Source organism: Scleropages formosus, chromosome 5 (assembly GCF_900964775.1).
Source record: "Scleropages formosus chromosome 5, fSclFor1.1, whole genome shotgun sequence".
NCBI classification, from domain to species: domain Eukaryota; kingdom Metazoa; phylum Chordata; class Actinopteri; order Osteoglossiformes; family Osteoglossidae; genus Scleropages; species Scleropages formosus.
The window spans coordinates 18,909,359-18,932,804 of record NC_041810.1 but is presented as its reverse complement, the minus strand read 5'-3'; the positions used below and the strand labels follow the sequence as shown (position 1 = coordinate 18,932,804).

At 41.9% G+C, this 23,446-nt stretch overlaps 1 protein-coding gene across 4 annotated transcripts in view; it reads right to left on the bottom strand.

The window, feature by feature from the left end:
* Positions 1-23,446, bottom strand: part of btbd11b (BTB (POZ) domain containing 11b) — a 168,450-nt gene that overhangs the window by 30,414 nt on the left and 114,590 nt on the right. For all 4 annotated transcript variants that reach the window (XM_029252396.1, XM_029252397.1, XM_018754893.2 and 1 more), the window contains exons 2-3: positions 20,623-20,772; positions 1,721-1,925 (exon numbers count right to left, since the gene is read on the bottom strand). In XM_029252396.1, coding sequence (XP_029108229.1) covers positions 1,721-1,925; positions 20,623-20,772 — 355 coding nt within the window. The remainder of the gene's footprint in view (positions 1-1,720; positions 1,926-20,622; positions 20,773-23,446) is intronic.

The window sequence follows — 23,446 nt, the reverse complement described above, 5'->3', positions numbered from 1 at the left end:
GTGTGACAGTCCGACTGAAAACAACAAAGTCCTTGTCCTAACTCAGGCCCACATACCCACGAACCGATGTAGACCCACAATGTTTTGATGCACGTCGCAAAGTAGCCGTTTATTATTATGTTTGTTATTATAAATCATTGTATGTACAGTAATTCAAATTTTTTAAATAATAGGCTTCACGGGGGGTGGTTTGTAACTATGGGTTGTACATAAGTTGGATGTTCGTAATCCAGGGACTGCCTGTAAACGAAATATTTAGCGTAACACAAATAGGACAGAGTTTACATAAATAAATATATAATAAATAAATAATATATAATAAATAAATAAGGAATTTCAGTTATGTTTGAGGGGGGTGCGGTGGCGCAGTGGGTTGGACCGGGTCCTGCTCTCCGGTGGGTCTGGGGTTCGAGTCCCGCTTGGGGTGCCTTGTGTCGGACTGGCGTCCCGTCCTGGGTGTGTCCCCTCCCCCTCCAGCCTTCCACCCTGTGTTGCCAGGTTAGGCTCTGGCTCCCCGTGACCCTGTATGGGACAAGCGGTTCTGAAAATGTGTGTGTGTGTGTGTGTGTGTGTGTGTGAGTTATGTTTGAGATTTAAAATGTCAAAACTTCCTGGCTCATGGATGCTCTGTGAGAGAATTTCACATTGCAGTATTCCATGATGTAGCTCAACCCCCTGAGCGACACTTGCTGTTCTGAGAGCGTTACAAGACAGACAAGAAAGGAAGACCCTTGAAGCAATATACAGTATCATCCTAAATAATGCTAAAATTCTGGCCTTTGAGGTCTGGACAACTGACACATCTACACAAGTCCACTGCAATCACATTAGAATGCCCAGGAGGAGTGGGCAGCGACTGGTACTTGGCCTGCCACGGGTTTATTTTTCTGTCTTTCTCTGTAGATTGGGACATTTTGTTTTTTTCTCCTCAGCTGCCAGCCCGATTACTTGTTGAACTGGGCCATATGTTACCACTTTGTCTGTGACAATCCTATTATATCTATTGTTCAGTGTTCTGCAACACTATCTCTATAAAATAAAATTAATTGAATTGAATTGACCATAAACCATCGAAGCAAAAGGTTACCAGGGGGCCAGTGGGGGTGGTTACAATGGGGGCCATGACAAATGTGGATGTGGATGGATACATAAAATGGGGAAAAAAGTTTCCATCAATCATTTCTTCACTGGTGCTTGTGACAAAGGAAATGTAAATTATTGCATCAGTATCCTGCTAGATACCCCACAATGCACTGGCGCCCTATTCAGGGTGTACCCTAAGCAGTATTCGGTGCTTCTAGGACATTCTCCCGACCACCGCAATCCTGACATGGACAGCAGTTAACGACGAGTGAGTGATAGAGTTAATCCCTGTGAGCTGTGTGTAATTAAATGAGAATTCCAAAAGTTAATTTGTACCTTTTCCATTTTGCACACCAGCATGACAGCTGCCAAACACAACAAACATACGATAAAAGATGAAACACCGACATGTACAGCATACCGCTCATTTTAACTCGATACACACAATTTATTGGATTTCGCCATAATTACCCTTTACCTTGAATAAGAGCAGGGGAAAAATTAATGAAACGCAAACACAACAACGTGTTTGGGCAGCAGGTGGCGTGCAGGTTAAGAGGCATGTGCTTGAAATCCAAAGCTTCCCAGGTCACGCCCGGGGAAAGGACCGTAGAACTCTTGAGCAAAGAGTACTGACCTTTCTGTCTGCAGGGTCACTTTGGAGGGCTCTACGTTGGGGTTCTCCCACTCCATCTGGGGGCAGTGCATGAAGTAGCAGAGTGTGTACAGAGCCTCGGGTTCCCAGTGCACGCAGCCGGCCTTCTGGTGCATGGGTGTTCCGTTGCTGTGGTTCCTGATGTGCAGGGGCTGCAGGTGGTGCATTGCTCGGGACACTAGGTCACCTGGTGGGGCACGGAGAACCAGAAGGTGGTGTCACACATCTGATTATCCCCCTATGCTTTCGGCTGCCTTTGATTAGCACCGTGACACACTCATCATCTGCAAACGCAGCTGTCGGTTCTACCTGTACTGTCACACAGCCACGTCTGTGACACGGTGACTCAGAAACAGCACGGCACATCCTTTCAGTCACCTGCTCTGCAGCACAATCGTCTGGCAGGGCGCACTAATATCTCCCAATTCTGCCCACGCGCTGCTGTGACACAATTATTCAGTCACTTGCCGCAGTCCACAATCATTGCAAATCAGGAAAATGCCACCACAGGCCATCCTATTAATGACCTATATGGTGGCCCATAGTGGAGGAAGAAGTGAGACACGGTTCAGAACTTCAGCTGCAGAATATGAAAAATATATTCTGGCTGAGAGCCATTGATCACAGTTTCTATATATAAAAAAACCTGCATTCCTAAAATACAGTGCTGTAAAAAGGTTTTTGGCCCATTTTTCAAATGTATCTATTTTTCCAGCTTTTTTGCACTAAAATAAAAACCTGAACAGAACTGTTCATGCTCAAAGGCCTGCAAATGTTGCCGAGCTAAATCAGTTCTGCATGGGGAAATAGGTCAAAATTGCTCGACATTGATGTGAGACCCTGATGTGAGACCCTGATGTGATCAACAGCTACAGGAAGAGTTTAATTGCAGTCAGTGCAGCTAAAGGTTCAAAACCTTATCCCTTTTCACATAAATAGTTGTACCTTTATTGTTCATAACCTTCCGCACAAAGGAACCTTATTTCCTCTTTCAAGTTGTATTCATATACTACTAGAACTGACAAAAAATCTGATCAAATTTAATTTGAAAAGCTGCAGAACTGGGGAAAAAAATGGAGAGTGGACAAATACTTCACAGCATTGCACAGATGTAAAAACATGCAAAATACTGTACAATTTGCTATTGTTTGTATTAAAGTTTAATTTCATAGTTTGACTTTCTAATAGGAGAATTTAAAATGAAATGTTGAAAAGCAAAAAATGTTTATATAACTCTCAGAGGTCCACAAGGTCATATAACATATGCTTAAAATGCTGAAAATCCACTTAAATCAATAAACTATAGCCTACTAATTAAAATGGCTTCATTATTATACGTTTTGTCAATATTTTAAAACAAATCCCAAATACTAAATGCATTCTGTAGCTAAATGATAACTAATCAGACAATATTTAAATAATTACTTTGCATAGCTGAGTGATTACTGTATTTTTGGGAGGGACAAAAGAAAAAAATTAAAATGGTCTCAAAATGATATTTGCTTATTGAAATTGGATTTTTTTCTGGATATGAAATCAACTGATTTAAAAAAGACCATGCCCTAAGACACTTGGTACACACAATTAAATAGATGGAACTCAGCTTGGTCTCGGATAAAAATGACCTAGAGGCTTTCTTACTTCAAGAAGGACCTTCACACCGGTTTCTTGGCGAGTGAGTGCGTGTGAGGGAAAGAGAGCGCGGACATGTGACAGACTGTGTGGGGGAGACTTATGGAGGTGTTCCCAAGGGTAGTGAATGCCATTACTGGGTATAATGCACCTTCATATCAATAAAACCTCTCAGTTCCTGGATGTGTGACAGAGCGACAGCTGGGTGCACTTTTAAAATCACAGCAATGCAAAAAAAAGAAAGGCACCTTCTTTTAAAGTGCATTCTGCACACCGCAGCTTCTCGGAATTTTGTTCACAGGACTATATGGTCAATGTTCATTACATCTGTGGATTTAAATAAAGAAAGCTCATGGACATGTCCACCACTGACCCTCACTGACCCAAACAAATCCTTTAGATTAGATGTATTTCCAGCTCTGCCAGAGCTGGACTGTTTCTGGGTTAATTTTTCAGTTTCCCCAAGGCAGATGCTATACTTAACAGCGTTTGCTTTTCAGATAAAATGCAATAAATGCAACAGAACGTCTGTTTCAGCTTGACTCAGCTGTACTGCATTAAAGGGGTGAGTTCATGTTAAGAGGGAGCGGTTAAATAAGTCCCAAGGAGCTATGTGCAAGTGCTCTTCATTCCAAGCAATTTAATGAGAATACCACTATGGGGAAAAATCTGAAGGAAGGAACCGTTTCTCCAGCTTCCTTTATTGTGTCCACACATAACCGCTAACTTCTCATTTACGGGCAGCGTTGATGCTCAGAGCGTGCAGATACTGCTTCTATCTAGGAGGACAGTGCAGGACAGTGCAGAGTGATACCATAGTATATGCTGGCCAGTGCCATTGTTTGCTGAAAAGGACCCTCATATAACAGGGTCCCATTCAACAGAAACCACTCATTTTTCATAGGACCATTTGTGCCTAGGTACGCTGTCACTTTACCTCCACATCGGGCATTTTATTCTCTGTTTACAACATCTTTCATTTGGTAAAGCACACAGACACTGTGCTTCTTTCGTAACCAAACCTACGACTGTATAAATTTCTGACTTTGTGTCACATTGACAGTCTCAAGCAATCATAGCTCTCGATTAATGTAATAAACCACTGAAAAAGCAGGAACAATACTATTGTTACTATTTTAATTGAAGCTACTTATGTTGAGCTATTTACAAATATTTACACACTTAAACATAAGGGTAGTTTGTATCAAAAACCGTAGGCTTCCGCGGTTAGAGTCAACTGACTGGAGGTTTTGTTCTTCTGGATTAAACCGTGTAAACCGGAAACCAGAGCACCCACAGGAAACCCACGAGAACGGGAAGCACGCGGTTTAATCCAGAAGAACAAAACCTCCAGTCAGGTCATTTGTATGTATAGATTCCAGTAACTTAGCCAATAGTATAACAGCAGGAGTGGGGCTCAAACTTTAACTGCCACTGCTGCAAACTGTCCTTTGATACCAAAATGTCTATGTGTTTGCAAAGCGAATAAAACAGATAGTGATTTTGTTTTAAAAGACTAGCTAGAAATAATAATTCTTGTTATCACTGTCATGCATAAACAAGGTCATTTACATTGATATATTAATTAATTTTAGGTGACATTCATACAGGCTTCAATTATGTTTTCCATAACAAATAATGGTGATCTGCTTCCCTTGCAATGGGAATTAGTGTAACGGGGTGATTTCATACAACAAATTCACCCCTTCGTATAAGGAATGTGTGGAAAGGAGAATTTCTGAATAAAGGTTAGGTACAAACTGCCCTGAGTGCCATGTGGCCCTCATGCTTTTCATAAAGAAACTTAGCTTGTTCAAGCTAAAATGTTTAAATTGCAGGAAATGCAATTTGAAACAAAAAAGGGTTGCATTCGTTTCTAATGTCCTAAACCTAGGCGACTGCAATGTTAAGAGTTATATTTTCATGCCAATGCGGATGGCCGCTAGAGATGGACTGAGTGTGTTAAGTGCAAGTCTGCTATTTTGAAGGATGACAAGCTGTCTCTTGTAAACACCGAGTGACTCAATAAGGATAAAGAGCCAGCAGGTCACAGGAGGGGACAGTATTTCTGAGACCAGGGTTTTAGACCAGAAGAGGAAACATGTCTTTAGCTCTTGTATTTGTCATTTCATCTAATGTTTTGTTTACTTTTGCATTTAATAATTTAGCAGTTATTTGTCTCCTAAGTGAGGTACAGTGATTTATTAACTAGTATTTAGCTGACACTTTTACACAAGGTGACTTACAGTGTTATACACGCTACATAAAACTCTCAGTCTCATTCACACAGCTGTACAGCAATGTAACACACATACTCATCCACCCACAAGCACACACATTACAGGCAATTTACAGTCACCAATCCAACTGAAACGCATGTCTTTGATCTGTGAGAGGAAACCAGAGCACCCACAGGAAAGCCACAAGAAAGGGGGAGAATATACAAACTTCACACAAACTTCATGAACATTAAAAAATGGTAATTTTTCAAAATACCAGGAAGAGTAGTCTTGTTTACTAGACAAAATGTATACAGTTTATACAAAATTAATAGATATAAATATATACAAAATGCAAAAGAATTTTTTTACAAAAATCAAAAATATATAATAATGATTTTGAAAGTCTATGAAACACTTAAAATGTCTCCCTCTATAATGATAAATCAGGCAAAGTGGACATCTGTTTGTATCATAGCTGTAGTTTAGAGAAAGGTATTATGGAAATTCAGGGGGCGAGTGCATCACTTATCAGTCTGCACATTGTAGCAGAGAGCAGGAACTCCTGAGAATTTACCATATTCAGTCTACTGGACATTTTAAAGGTTATGCAGACATATATGATGGTTTGCAGAACACATGTTAAATGAATAATATCTTAACATAGCCACTTGTGTTAGGCATAAACAAGTCACACATCATTAGGTATAATTAGGTGTGAAGGAAAGTACATATTGAACAGCCTGCTCACGAGCAGCGATATTACATAAATTATATTTCGTGTTTTATCTACAGATGTACATGAACAAATAAGACAGGGACCGCATAACTTGATCACTACACTCGCGTTCCTACATAATCACATGTACAGCATATTTTAGAACACAGCTTTTTCCTCCTTATCTGAGCTTTTCCATAAGCAAACTGTGTATGCCCCATCTGGGTTTCACCGATTCCTAATGTGCAATTCAGGAGTCGCTGGGGATCCACAGTGCCTTTTACATGGGCTTCCAGGTGACTACTTATCAGTTGTAAAAAAAGCAGCTATGAATACAGAATGACAGCTGAACTGAGACTTAGTACAGAAACATGAGGGAATGAGCTATGGTACTTCACTTCGTTTTGGTAAAGGGTTGGAAAATTGTAGTTATTTTGATTTATGATAAAAAAAAAAAAAAAAACAGCAGTGATTAGTGCTGCCTCCGTTGGACGCAGAAGACCCGGGTTCAATTGTGCATGTGGTTTGCATGTGGCTTGACTCCGGCACTGCTATAATTGGTTCAGTGATTAAAAAGGGCCCGAGGAAGGTCAGGTGACAAACTACAAGGCTGTGCTCTGGATCCTTCACAGATTGAGCAGCGATGCCATTTTTAATTGCACATTAATTAAACCCTCCACATACACACTCATAAACCTCTAATTTCGCCAATTAGGTAACTGACAACAAGATAACAAAAACACCCAGAAGAGGAGGAGGAGAATCTAACCCGCCCAAGGCATTGATGTGGCAGCCATCTTCGTATTTTATTTACATCTGTGTTTTCACGGTGCCAAGACGGGGAGCACAGCATCTCAGACGTGGAGGTGACTAGACAGGGCTTTGGCCTACAGCCAGAAAAGAGGACCTCAAATCTCCGCCTGCCTCCACCTGCCCTGAGCTTACCATTATAAATAAATATACCAGCGCTGTTTACCCCAAACCCATCTATTCAACAATGAAAGATTAACGTTCTGTGCTTAATCCCATGTGGCCGACAGCTATACACCCAAAATTAAATTTACTAGCTTATACGAAAAGCACAACACAATTGTTGCTAATAGCCAAAGACAGGTCTGAATGTGAAGTATGTGGGGAACCTGATGTGTTTCATAGAGCTACTTTCTAATGCGAGGGTGGGGTGGGATGGCGCAGCGGGTTTGGCCTCCTCCTGCTTTCTGATGGGTCTAGTGCTTGAGTCCCTCTTGGGGTGCCTTGTGATGGACTCGCATCCCGTCCTGATTGTGTCCCCTCCCCCTCCAGCCTTGTGCCCTATGTTGCCAGGTTAGACTCCGGTTCGCCGCGACTCCGTTCGGGACAAACGGTTTCAGACAGTGTGTGCGTACTTTCTGATGCCAATAATGCAACGAAGAATATTTTAAACACAACCCTTGCTCAAAGTGGACTTGTTTTAATTTTGGCAGGAAATTAGGGAAATTAAAATTTTGGAAAGTTAGGGAAAGTTACGCCATGTCAGTCACATACATACCCACGCAGGAAGTTCGCAACAGTATTTGTCCATTTCAGACCTGGTATCGCACATCAAAATCTCGCCCATAGATCTTTACTGTTCCAGGACTGTAAGTTTAGTATCAGCTCCTTCTTGGCCATCCATAGTCCAAAGATTCATTCATTCACTCACACTGCTCTTCATATTCTCCTACAATGTCTTTCACAAAACCTTCCCCGTCTTTTATTGTTAACACCATTTAGACAACGGCCAGGTCCATGGGCAAGTGCAGAATACTGAGCGGCATCTCCCAATGTCACCAGTGTGGAACATTAATCGAACGGCGTTACTGGGGATTGGATTCCAGATGCCATGCACAGAGGGAATCTGCCATGTAATATAATTTAGCCGTTGGAGGCCTGCAGGTGTTTCTGTGTGGGTGTTTCGATCATTTTTTTTCTCCAGAACATGCTGAGAAGTTGTCCTTAAAACAAATGGCTTCCTTTGGGTATTACGCTACACAACACTTTCTCGAGAGAAGAGCCCTTTCGCCCTCTTTAAAGAACCATGAAGCTTCTCTATTCCGATTCGAATTGAGGCTTTTGTTTGAACCATGTTTTTTTAAAGAACACTAAAAAAGCATGGTACACAGTACTCAAATCTTTATGACTGTTCCATATAAGCCAATGACAAAAGCATTTTACACTTACATTTACATTTATTCATTTACCAGACACTTTTCACCAAAGCGACCTACATCTCAGAGAAAAAATACAATGAGTGCATTACATCAAAAGAAGGAAGTATGTTTTTAGAGAGTAATGACATGGATGTTATTAAGGAGCCAGACTTAAAAGTTAAGACTTTAAGCAAATGCAGCACAATAGTGTTTAGGGCTGTTGCCTTGGGGTCTGAAGGCTCCCAATTTTGTAAATACTGGTATTTACTGTTAATTGTTTTAGAGCTGTAACCCATATACACTCCCTCTTGATTGTAAAGTGCTTTGAGAAGCCATAATGTGCTATGGAAACAACAATCCTATGCATTTGATCACTTCCATTTTTTGTAAGGCTTTGCTTCTCCAACTTTTAGCACTTTCCTTTAACATTTTTGCTTTAGAGCTCATCATTATTATAGATGATAAAGAGTCATGAGATTTTTGAGTTACACTTGCCAGTCAGTACAGATATCCGACAACTGCGCTGGAGAAGCCACACCTTACAAAAAGCTCAAAGTCACCACGATCAAATATTTCTTCTCATAAACTATTTTTGGGAAGTGGGAGCTGACAGCTCATTAAGCAAATTGTTGGGTACAAAAGACATTTGCTCAGAATTCTTGAAAAGGGATATTTACTATATTAAGGAAGCCTGTACATACCTTGAATTGTTGAAAAACAACTTGCTGTATAAATGGGTAAATCACTGTAAAGTTGCCTTGGACAAAGGTGTAAGCTAAATAAAGAATTATACATGCATAATGAAATGTTTAAAATATTACTTTGTTAACTTTTACCTTGCAACCTATCAGTGTAACTCAACAGCTATAACATAGTAAGTATGGAATAATACTGCATTTAGCAACAGGATAAGAAACAAATGTGAACACTTCCTTCATTGCAGTCCTTGGGTCTCCTAAGGTCTCCACAACAAAGAAGAAGATAAATAGCTCTTGCCCTTGTCTGTTTTCCATAAACTATTCAAAATGTTTACTCTCTGCAAAAGAATTCCTTTGCTCCACCGAGGATGGAGGAATTCATCAACAAGCACAAATAATAAACACCCATTCTTTAACCTTTAATGGACTGCAGTCAGCGAAACGGTGGGTTGTGCAAGTTGTGACAATTTTCAATGGTTATCTGAACATTTTAACTGCAGAAGAAGAGAAGAAGAGGTGACACCTCCAGCAGCTGCGATGAACTGTGCTGAGAGTGGCTAGAGACAGCACTGTACTCCGAACAACGATAGGGCACATATAAGCGTGTTACATATGAAGAGAGCGTGATGCTCAGTCAACACATTTCGATCTTCTTGGAAAGGAAACACAGTCTAAGCAGGCTTCAGGCAATAAAAGAATGATCACCACTAGGCCCTCAAGAAGATGAGACATGAAGAATGAGACACTTAGGAGATCTCCTTGAGACTCCAGGGCGAATTGTAAATCTCTCATTTATTTACAGATTTACAACACGAAGTTCAAAGTTGCTTCGCAAGACGTTTTTTCATCCAAAACAACTCAAACGGCTTATAGAGCTTCCCATTTTATTTACTGGAGCTGTTTGTGTGGAGTTTATTTCTCAAGGGAACAAGACCTAAACTGGAAAATTCTTCGTCACAACTCCAAGCCTTTAACCACTATGCTGCCTAGTACACTAATCTGCTGCTAAAAATATTAACACTCATAAGCAAAGACGGCATACCTTATCAGTCAGCTTTTCAGACAATCTACTGAGTCAGCAGCAAGGGGAAAATGTCAAGGTTTTCAACAGCGAAAAAGAAATAAGAGGGGCCGATTATCGGAACGACTGTTCCTCTGAAAGACCCAATTACTACAAACTGTCCAGCCATCCTCCACTAATAAAGCTTGTCAGCTTTTAACAATTTAATTTGTAACATCGTGTGTATGTTCTTAAGAACGAAGGCAACAGCTAAATTAGCTGAAACATATACCCTTCCTGGGTCCAAATGAGGAATACATTTTCCTGAACTGTGCTGTACTTCAACAGGAATTAAAAATATTAACTGTTTTAGCCGATGACACAACTCTTAATGCACTTTGTTTTGTAGGTGCCGACTTGAGAATCATGCCAGAAGGAAAAATAAAATAAATTATACATAGCAAACCTTAAATTTAAACATTAATATAAGGTATGCAACAACAGACATCTAGCTGTTATTTCAGTATTCATTTAACTGACACTTTTCTCCAAAGGAACTTAAAATATTAAGCTACTTATAATTATTTGCTCATTTGAAACAGCGGGGTAAATTTTGCTGTATCAGTTTAGGGTTAGTACCTTGTAAGTACCTTGATCAAGGACACTACAGCAGGAGTGGAACTGAAACCAGGGTCCTTCGATAGCCTGGTTACAGCTCTAACCACTGCGCCACCTGCTGCCCTCTACATTACTTTACTGCTTACTTTACTAATTTTTCCAATGCTTTTGTATATCTAGGTATTTTGTTGGAACAAGTTAAGCAGGTTAAGTACTTTGCTCGGGGGTACTAAGGCAGAGTACCCAACGGGACCTGTATTAGATGTATTTTGCAGGACCTTTTAACATATAACATTTAATCAAGCAAGGCTCCAAAGCAGCTGCCTGTGTAAATGCTAGAGGTCCTGTGTACATGATGGCGGTGACATCATTCTGGAGAATCTCGACTGCAAGACCCCAAAGCTGTAAAGGAAATGTACAAGCAGTACCTGTCTACAGGGTTCTCAGGTAAACAGGGAGCGCAGAAATGAAAAGCTGAGTAAAACATGGATTGCGTCCTTTTATAAACACTACATTTCAATTAATAATTAGCACAATGCAATAATTATTTAGCAGTTACACGTAAAAGTTTAAAAAATAAGGAAAATTAGTTTATAAAAGTGTGTCAGATATATGTCAGCTGAGGTGTTCCGTGTGGATGACAAGGTGCTGTGAATAGAATAGTGTTGACACTGAAAAATGACTGTCTCTGAGGACATACACCAATCCGTCACCTAACATGGTAAAATTGATATCACCCAGTTATGCAAATTCCTATTATGAGGGGACATAACAAATATTATTTCTTGCACAAAACTATAATTTGTGCCTGAAGGCAAAATTTACCCAAATAAATGGCATTTTTTGCATGAAACAAAACAAAAATTTGGAATAAAAATTCTTGAATTCTATGACTTATCCAACTGGTTAAAACTGGTACTGTGAATTGTATTCTTATTCTTATTATTATTAATTTTTTAAAAATTTTTTATAATAATAATGTTAATAAATCATCACATTGTATTACTATTACTGTAATAATAATACATTACATTGTATTATTATTATTACTGTAATAATGTAATGTTAAAGATATTTTAGTGTATCCAGAAGTGTTTCTTTAATGTTTTTTATGCATAGAAAGGTACATGATATACTAAGACAAACGTTTGCCGAACTGACATTAGAGACCCGCCGTACCTTAAGTAGAAATCCCATTTAAAGACAGACTGAGGACATGGAGCTTGTTTGAAATCCAGGGACAGCCTGTACTTAAAAACCAAGAGAAGGATTTTAAATCAGCTAATATTCCACTTCATAGCTCCTACCATTGTGGGGGGTCAGAAACACTAGTACGTCTGCCTTTGTCACTGTGGTGTCCTGGTAATGTGAGAGGAAAAATTGGAATGTAAGCCCAATTAACAAATAAAGCAAGGCTCAGCTGAGGATTCAAAAAGGCAAATTAGGAAATCTTTGAGGGTATGTTTCCGGGTAGAAATTTTTTTATTATTGAAGTTTTACTAAATATCAAAATATTAAATTTTGATTTAAAAAAATCCTGACATATAATTGCTTTATGGGGGAGTGCGGTGGTGCAGTGGGTTGGACTGGGTCCTGTTCTCCGGTGGGTCTGGGGTTCGGGTCCCGCTTGGGGTGCCTTGCCACGGACTGGCGTCCCGTCCTGGGTGTGTCCCCCTCCCCCTCCGGCCTTATGCCCTGTGTTGCCGGGTTAGGCTCCGGTTCCCCGTGACCCCGTATGGGACAAGCGGTTCTGAAGATGTGTGTGTGTGTGTGTGTGTGTGTGTGTATAATTGCTTTGTGGGGATGCTTCATCAACACACAGAGACTCAAAGTATTTTTTAGAGTAATTTGACAAGTAATGCTATATGTTAGTAATAGTCATACCATATGCATTTTATAATCTAAGTAACCTGCAAAACAATTCTGTTTAAGGGCTGTAACAAGTTATTGTGTAACAATGTAAAAATAAATTTCATGAGACTGAAATGATTAATTTTCCTCTTTGAGAAAAGAAAATGATGTAATGACACATAATAGGCTGTGAACTCACAGGTTACCTTTTGCTTTGTGTGTGGAGGAAATAATATTAACAGAAATAAGACAGAATAAAAAAGCAGAAAAGGGAAGCATGACAAATTATTTCAAATGAGACAAACATGGAAACTTGGAAAGAGGCAGAAAATCGTAGCAAATTGCAAAATTGCACATTAAAAACAAAGAAAGGCGACGGCAATACGAGAGGCATGAGGAGCAGCACTCTTGCCAATCACACTGCTCTGCTTTGAAGGTGGGCGGGACCAGAAACATCTGTGACCTATCAGACGCTTCTCTTCTGTAAGTGGGTGTGGCCAGTAAGCTGTTCAGGATCATATGTTTCCCATGGAAAAACAAGTGTAGGAGATGGGGAGAGGAATGAGCCTGGGATTGATTAAAGCTTGGCCTCTCTGCAGGGAGATCCCAGCCCAGCCCTGCCGCAACGCAACCAGTGCGGAAAAGGATTCCGCAGTATGCTGGAGAACTCATACCCCTAAAGGAAACTAGGAATTATTCCTACAGCCACTAACGTTCTGCCTCCTTCTCACAAAATGAATATTTCAATGCCAACATTTTTATCCAAACTCTCTATTCTGCATCTGAAACAATAATCAAAATAAGAATTGTGCATATTTGTGTAAATCACTTTAGGCTGAACATAAATTCCATACAAGCAAGATCTTATAAGAAATTACTGTCTATCAAAAGAGTGACAAGAAAGTACATTTATTTTCCAGTTCATTTTTTTGATGCTGCAAAGAAACTGTGAAACTAATAAAATTACATCAGAGTTTTTTTGTGGAAAAAATTAAGATAAAGATACATGAAACGCGGGGGGGGCAGTAGCACAGCGGGTTGGAGCGAGTCCTGCTCTGCGGTGGGTCTGGGGTTCAAGTCCCGCCTTGGGTGCCCTGCACCGGACTGGCATCCCATCCTGGGTGTGTCTCCTCGTGCCCTGCGTTGCCGGGTTAGGCTCCCTGCGACCCCGCACGGGACAAGCGGTTTAGACGATGTGTGTGGTGTGTACATGAAACGTACACTTTTTCCCATTGCAAAAATGTGCAGATGATGTACAGGAAATGAACTGAGGAATATTTGCTGCGAACGCTGGCCGACCCCAAGAGGAAGGCCATTAAAGCGGACAGGGTAGCTTCTCAGTGTCAATTGTGTTTTTATTTTGAATATTACCCCTTTAAACTAGAGGCATTTCAATACTCGTGTTATTTTTCTGCTTGGCTGACACTTACCGAAAGCTACTAACAATGGTACGAATTTATACAATTGGATATTTCAAGGGAGCAATTCCAGTTTGTCCCTTTAAGGTCCTGCTACATCAGAGTCCTTCTTAGGACATGAAGACGCAATGAAGTGATGGACACGGACGTCCACATCCGCACGGCTACCTACTGCCTGTGGGAAGATTTTACCCTGATGTGGACACACTGGTGGTTTCGCTTTTCTGGACCAGCCTCCTTTCTCCCAGGCAGCCTACAGGAAACTCTGTCTGCTAGGTTTGAATGCACGTCACGTTTTAAAAAGACAAGTGGCCTTTTGCAGGCGACACGGCGATGCCCACGACTGTCGTGGCGCTACACGTGGAGGTTATTATCGGCGTTCATGTCGGACAGATGCCCTCGCACATGCCTGTCATTGAGGTCACCTTGACTGGGTCCCTTGTCGACAGCCCCTCCCTCGCACGGCTCTGCTCTTCACGGAGCCTCGGCCTCACAAGCGATAATATCTACCCTGCGGAGGAGCGGAACTTAACCCCTCAAGCACCCGGTAGGCCAAGTACTTCACACACACACACACACACACACACACACACACACACACACACACACACACACATTTTCAGAACCGCTCGTCCCATATGGGGTCACGGGGAACCGGAGCCTACCCGGGAACACAGGGGCGTAAGGCCAGAGGGGGAGGGAACACACCCAGGACGGGACGCCAGTCCGTCACAAGGCACCCCAAGCGGGACTTGAACCCCAGACCCACCGGACAGCAGGACTGTGGTCTAACCCACTGCGCCACCGCACCCCCTCTTACTTCACACACTTTCGGTCTCATTCATTTTTACAGTAGCGACAGAGCCAGGAGGTACCATGGTACATACCTCTGCCTGCCACCTGTCTTGTTAACCACTGCGCCAAACTCCGCTCCTTCATCTTGACACATTACCAAATAATACGGAGAGCATTTAATATAAAGCTGAACAAGACTGAATATAGATCATCCACTGCAGCAGCTCCGCAGCCTGCAGAGAGTACAGTACTCCACATTTCAGTTCACTGAGTCCTCGTATATAACAAAAAACCACTACAGCAGCTTATGAAAATATATAAACTGTTTTCACAAAAGGGGCTTATTATTCACGACATCTTTTTTGTCCAGTTATGGGTATTTTACTCACTTCCTACTGTCTCTTTCAGCCTGCAAGGTACAAAACACTGCTTCTTATATAACCAAACCAACTACTGTATTTATTTCCTACTTTCACGCTGACAGTCTCAACCAATCACAAAGCTCAATTAGGGTAAACACAGCGTCGCCACTGACACAGCAGATTCAATACTATAATTACAACTATTAATTTATTCAACTGATGTTTTTGGCAACTTACAATGTTAAGCTACCTACAGCTATTTACCCTTTGATACGGCTGGGTAATTTTACTGGCGCAATTTAGAGCAAGTACCTTCCTCAAGGGTACTGCCCCACTAGGTGAGATTCAACCCAGCAACCTTTGGATGCAGCTCTAAGTGCTATGCTGTTAGCTTCCCCTATACAGTGCATGGCCCTGTATTATTCAATAATAATGGTAATTTGGCCTCCTCACAATGGAAATTTGCCAACTAGGGTAAATTTACAGATCACATAAGCTCTGTTATGTGAGGAATGGATGCATTTTAATCAAGAACCAAAGTAATCTATGCTTTTACTGTATCTTATGTGTATCAGATATGCCAATAATGCGTTCATCTGAACTAAACATGTGAGACACACCTGATACTTCAGGTACGCACATGTGGATGTTACAAATAACGTTCATCCTGAATACCCTCAATTCCTCCGCAGTTTTAGAGAGCTGTAATTATTCAGCACATAAAAAGATTAAAAACCAATTCTCAAACAATGAAGCTGTGTATGATGCAAATATAACAACTGTACTTCATCGTAAGTGAAGGGAAATGTTCTTCTCTATGCATTATAACGTGACATTTGTATTATTGCGAACTTCCACAGAACAACTGGACTAGAGGGTGCAGTCTCCATTAGGGTGTCCAGGGTTCACAATTTGGCCGAATGAGACAGGGAGGTTATCCGCTTCGCTTCATCGCTTACCTGGAGCGCGTCCTGTATTTTAGGTTTGATTTTAGAAATTTGTTCTGTAGTAAGAGCAACTTTGCTGTCTGGAGTTGTTTCGCGGCAGGCCGGGCTAGGGAAGCTCAGGAGAATGCGGCTCTCTCTACCCTGTCATCTGTATTTCTTTGCCAGCAGCAATGGGGAACGCACTGTAACCGTCTGAGCACTTCGTCCTTTTGACATAAGATCCCAGGAGCAGAAAGCACTGTCAAACAGTAAGCACAATGTAAATACAAAACAACAACAAAGAAAGAACTCTGTATATACAGGCAGGAACTGTGTAGCGTAGCGGCTCTGTAATTCCAGCTATGGACGCTTTATATGTGCCCTTTTGTTCGCAGTTGGGCTTTGACATGTTTCATGGCTTCTATAAACACCGCATCCCCTGACAAGTCAATAATGTGCACTGATTCATTCATCATCGCCCGGTTTGGCATTTCTTTGTTTAACTCTCTAATTCAGGACAAATGTGACCCTTTGCCACTGGACCCTTGATAATCGAAGTACAGGTAGTTCTGAGTTTACGAAAAGGTTCCGCTCCAGCAACCCCACTGTATGTGGACTGTCACAAATACCCCTTAAATTGTATGATATAAACCATGAGGACATAGAAACAATTGACATGTATGAATCCTACATTGTATAACAGGGCGCTGTTATTCTTTTCTACTCATTTCACATATCACACACATTTTTCAGAACCACCTGTCCCATACAGGGTGACAGGGAACCAGAGCCTACCCGGTAACACAGGGTGAAAGGCCGGAGGGGGAGGGGACACACCCAGGACGGGACGCCAGTCCGTCGCAAGGCACCCCAAGTGGGACTCGAACCCCAGACCCACCGGAGAGCAGGACTGTGGCCCAACCCACTGCGCCACCACACCCCCATTTCACATATCATTCATGTTAAAATCAGTAATATATAACAATTATATAAAGTACACAATTGTTATTACCTTTTTATGCTGGGCAAAAATATTTTCACTTCCACTTTGAAATCTTTTTTTTCTGACACCACCAGAACACTCCCATTTTAGTTTGGCAACCATTGTAAAAAAGTAATTTCAATGGATTCACAAACAAACCATTCTGTAAATAAAACAAAATTTTGTAAATAAAGTGTAATCGCTGACAGACACGCTGACAGAGTCAATAAGAAATATGAGTGCTCATTTTATTGAAGTCTGCATAAAATGTCACGACTTGAAAATATATATACATATACACACACACACACATTTTCTGAACCACTTGTCCCATACGGGGTCGCGGGGAACCAGAGCCGACCCGGCAACTCAGGGCGTAAGGCTGCTGGGGGGAGGGGACACACCCAGGACGGGACGCCAGTCCGTCGCAAGGCACCCCAAGTGGGACTCAAACCCCAGACCCACTGGAGAGCAGGACCCAGTCCAACCCACTGTGCCACCACGCCCCCTGACTTGAAAATAACGTAATAAAATTAATGGGTCCAGTTTGCCATAATGCAAAAATTTTGTAACTTGAGGACTATGTCTACCTGAAATTTTACTATGTCTCGCAGGATTATAGACCACACCCCCCCAAACTCCTGGATTATCAGCCACGCTTGTCAAGGATACGAGTATCAGGTGCGGCTGTGGGAGCTCCGTTATATATAAATAGACACCGGGAAGAAAATGAGTGAAATGGACTACGGAACCAAGCAGGGCTGTACCTGATCGTGTCTGTATATGATTTTGATAAAAACTTTCAGATGTTATCTCTCATCACACAGTTACATTGGTGGTTTTTTCCTCTAGCACCTTTCTTTAGAAATAAAACTCTTTTGTCCTACATATAGTATCTCTGCTATTTCCACCTCTACGCTCGTATTCCCTAGATATGCACAAATACATTCCAATAAAAAACTGTGCTATTTCTATAGTTTTTATTGTATTTTCTTCATAACTTTGCTACTTCTTACGTACTGTATTACTTTAATGTTGTTCTTTTATGTTAAATTTGTCTGAATAAGCATCCATAATGTCAAATTCCTTGTATGTGCAAACATACTTAGCAGAAAAGCATCTTATCTGATCTTATTTTTTGTATTTCCACACACTACTCTAATTATTTTGGGTTTGGTTTGCAGGAATCCTACCATGTGCTCCTTGCTAACTGGTTGAATGTATGAGGAGTTATTTTTTTTTTTTTTTTACATTTCATGCTGCTCATGTGTGACTGTTGCGAAGTTAATAGAAAACAGCTCAGAGAATCTGAATCAGCACCCGGGACACATTTTGGATCTAATGACAGAACCAGCCACCTAATGAGCCATGTGGAGAAATCGAATTAATATTTTGTCAAGTTATAAAGGCTGTGCTGCACTTTTTGGACTCAAAGTCGAAGATGCAGTGCAGCCTTTTAAAAAATATAAAGCTGTACAGGTGAACTGCAGGGATGTAGTGTGGAAAACAAACTACATTTCCCAGGAGAAAGCCTTTATTCCTCAATGCATTGACTACATGTGACAAACATACTAGCAGTAGAACTGGGAGCGTGAATGAATGTGAAAGGGGACCAGCACATGCTAATGCTTTTCTTTTTCAGAGCAGTCAGCTACCGTTCAATGAATTTTACCATATGCCACAAACTCACACCTACAAAACCTCCCTACACCCCAGCAAGAGCTCAGTCCACCTCTGGCCTTTCGGTTTTGTCATTTATGCAAACCAGCGTCAACAGTCACGGTGAGCCGGAGCCCACCCGGCAACACAGGACACAGGGCTGAAAGGACGCACCCAGGATGGGATGCCAGTCCGTCACAGGACACCCCAAGCAGGGCTCAAACCCCAGACCCGCCACACAGCAGGCACCAGCCAAACCTGCTGCGCCATCACGCCCCCCTATTTTTGCAAACCCAGAGTTCCAAAATCTAAAGCCCATCAATTCTCAGCTTTAGCCCTTAAGCAGCACAATGAGCTCCCACTGTCCCTCAGAGCTGCTGAATCCTTTTCAGTATTCAGCAAGGGTCTCAAAAGACATCTCTTCTGCATTGAGCTAATGAAAGGTTTGCAAGTTAGCACATCACCACCTGCTACTTAGCATCAATCTGTGTTCCTGTTCGTAGCTCACTTCTGTAGGTAACTGCCCGAAAATGTGCTTTGTGCAAACAGTTTGACAGCTGTGCTTCAATAATCCCACGTATGTGTCTAAGTCCTCTATCTGTTGTGAAATACACCTTTTTTCACTCTGAGCTGGATATCGATTTGGAAAAAAGTGCATGCCAAATGAATAAATGTAATGTAAAAATGACACATAAGACAAAAGAGCAAATGACTAAATGTGATGAGCAAGATCAGTATTAGCGTGACACAGCACAGGCTGGACACAAACATCCTCTGGACAGACAAATGTAGATCATTCTTATCGGTTCGTCCGCAGCCATCGAAAACCTTTGGCATTGCGCAAGCCAAAATGCAAAGCTTAAAATAGTTTAGAAACCAAGGAATTTCAAGAGAAGCGTTTGCTGTCATGCATTTAACAGAACGTACCAGGAATGGCGGGGGCGTCTACTATTTTTAAGTGCTACAGTGCTAATGGGAGACAGCATGTAACGACCTTAATCAGGCAACAGTTCAATCATACAGAATGCTGAGGTCCAACACATCACAGATTCCTGGCAAAAATATCTCGATTTGCGTACATCTGTCTCTAAGCAGCTGAGTTTTATAGATACAAAAGCATTTCATTAGGGAACCTACATTACATTTATATTTATTTATTTGGCGGATGCTGCTCTCCAAAGCAAATTACAAGTCACTGGGTTGTTTCTGTATTGTTTTAGGTGAATAATTAGCAGCACTACAAATAGTTTATGGATTAAATTAAATACATTTATTTTTTTATATATAATGAAGATATCAGATGTGCTTTCAAACAAAGAAGCTTATACATTTTATTGTTTATTACATTCCATTCCATTATCTGTATCCGTTTGTCCCGGTCGCGGTGAGCCGGAGCCTACTCGGCAAAACAGGGCACAAGGCCGAAGGGGGAGGGGACACAACCAGGACGGGATGCCAGATTATACTGTTTAACTTTTCTTAATTCTCCAGCTCAAACTCTTACATTTAAATTTATTTATTTAGCTCACACTTCACCCGAAATTGACTCAATTTTAAGTTACTTCTAATTTACCAGTTTAAACAGCAGCATGATTTTTACCGTTTCAATTTTGGGTAAATACCTTGATCAAGGCTACTCAGAACTGGGTCCTTTGAGTGGATGGGGCAGCTTTGACCGCTACGTCACTTAGTGTCTGCTGTGAGGTTAAACGGCTGGGAGTTCTCCATAAGATCTAACGCTGATTTTAATGCACTCTAGAAAAGTGATGAATTTTGTCGTTGAGTCTAAAGGAGGAAACACCGTAACCAGGGTGAAACAGAATAAGGGCTCAACTTACTGAGCTCGGCGATGCTCCCAACCCGGGTGGCCAGCAGGGACTGCTCGATGGTGCGCAGCTCCGATTGGCTGTACACGTGCACATCGCCCGACTTGCTGGCACGCTGCTGGTCTCGGTGCAGGTTCAGGCTCTCCGGCAGGCTGAGGACTCCTGAGTTGGGAAGAAAGAGGCAGGATGAAGGTGAGGGATGCCCTACAACAGGTTACCTGCTTGCACCACATTGTAGCAGGTTACCGTTAGCAACACCCACTATACGCACTGTGTTATAGATACGGCCACGTCGAACGCACAGCTACATAATGCCATCACCACTACAGTACTTAGCAGCTCTGAAAAACCGCTTTCAAGTGGAATTATCAGCGTCGCTTAGATGGCATGTCACTTTAATGAGAAAAAGAGGAACTCTCGAAACACGCGACAATCTAACATGAACAGATGATTATTGTTATTTGGCCCTGAGCAGCGTTCTGAAATTTATGCGAACCAAACTGTGTCCTTCTTTGAGTTGCTACCCAAGGAAAAGACGGCACTTAGCTCAGTGACTGTAAGCTTCTCTCATCACCAGCTGGGGATTTCGTAGAGAAACGATGGAAATGTTTGGCGTTAACCAGAGCAACGGAAAGTACGAGCGCTTAAGTCATCCCCACCCGACCAAGTCCACGATCAAACCGCCAGAATAATAAACTCCTTTGTTGTGAAAGACAAAAAAGTTGAAGCAGATGGGATGTTAGGCAAGGCTCTGGATGAACAGAGACCCACCCGGAGCCACCTGCCACCTCTAATGAGTTTCCGTTCCAGCCGGAGCCAATGGGTAGGAGCCAAGGGGACCGCGCTTCCCCAAAAAGCGAGGTAATTATAGACAGGAACAACACGTCCCCATTGCCACCGGTGCTTGGCTATGGCATTGTTTTCTCTCCATGAAAGGTGGGGAGGAGAAACCCTCGGGCCCTAGATGCAGTTCATGACCAGAACTGACAGGTCAACCAGGGACGGTGTCCTCATCCTCTTATCTCTGGCGGAGAGTGACTTTGACAGACACATGTCGGCGTCCCTCACAACATGCCGGAAAGGGGCTGTCGACGCTCGGGCCGCACGTTCCCCCAGCTCTCCTCGCCTTCCTCCCACACACTTCCCGAGGTCCTCCGTTTCATCAGTGGACTGATGTATCACCCCGTAAATCGCAAGACCGGTGAACGCAATCACATCTTCTGCGTTTTCGTAACGCAACGTTCTGAGACGTCAGACTCCACAACGAAAAATAAGAGTTGCCGTCACCGCGAGGAGCGCAGCGCGGAGTCGTAAAACGCGTGAATCCCGTCACCTTTTCGGACCCGAGCGTTACCTCTCAAACATCCGCTCGGTCTGGCTAAATTATTTTTAATGTCTTCATAAAATTAAGAGCGATAATTAAAATGGTGCAAACAGCAATGTCCCAGCAGGAAGTGTACTTTGAAAAATCGCTACGGAACGACTGTGAGTGCGCGGAGCCGCCAGCTGTGCTCTGTTAGTGGTGTTAGCCATTAGCACTCGGGCTCACACGCCCCACACTGCAAAGAAAGACTACGGGAGGCGGGAATTTCAACGAGAGGCGTCTAAGATGTGTGAAACCTGGCTATGTAACTGTTGCGTTCGTCAGATTTTTTTTAATTTAATGGTCCGCTAAAAACAAAAAGTCAGGGACAGAAAGAAGGTGGCATTTTACAAAACTTCACACAAACATTTTTTTTCTGAAGAAGCTACACATACATGCAAACAGATATTATATCACATTTCTGTATTTTGTTAAAGTTTTTCTCTAACGCAACTAACAGTGTTATGCTACCTACTAGTATTTTATCAGCTGGGTAATTTTTACTGGAGCAATTCAGTTTAAGTACCTTGCTTATGGGTACTGTAGCATGAAGTGGGGTTCAAACCTGTGACCCTTAAGTCCAAACCAGCAGCACTGACCATGACACCACTTGGTGACCCCCAGAACGGGATGTGCATAAAGCAGGTGTGGGAGATTATTCACTTGACAGTTACTAGACTGCACTGAAAAAACAAGGATTTTTTTTTTTAAACAGTCTACAACACCAGAATGGAGCGGTACAGTATAATACACAGTAATTTGTATGGGCATTAAGATCATAAAATAATATGAAAAATGTTTATATTTCCAAATGTCTGCGGGACTGCAAGGAGTGCAGGGCATTCAGGCTCATTCTTTTTGTTGCACAAGAGCAGTACTTGTCAGATGAGACCGTGACGGACGAGTCACGGACACTCGAACGTCTAAGATATCCTGTGGAGGTACGCACCAGTGTTCACCAGTGCCTATTGCACACCTTCCTCGGGTTTCCAAAAATCACCGTAGAAATATGACGGTCATTACAAGTCTTGTTAATATAGTCCGTTTTTCAGTGTTTTCTTATTTTTTTAAATTATTACGACCAATCTTTGTTTCTAGGTCAGGACTACATTCCCCCAAAAAATCACACAGTCCAGACCTGATATAGAAGCACAGTACGCTCAGGCCTCATATAACAAAAAATAAAACTGACAGTATGTGTACCCTTTTTTTCACACAACAGGCTTATTATTCAGTATAAAAGCACTTTTACCCATTACAGGGTTATTTTACTTCCTCAACAGATACTTTTACTGCCTAGTAGTTCTTTCACTCTGTAAAGCACACAGACATTGTGTTTCTTCCATAACAAAACCAATGACTGTATGAAATTCCTATCTGCTGTCACGCTAACAGCCTCAAGCAGCCACTACCCTCCATTAAGGTAAATATAATATTAGAAGTGAAAAAATAGATTTAGCACAGTCCTTATTA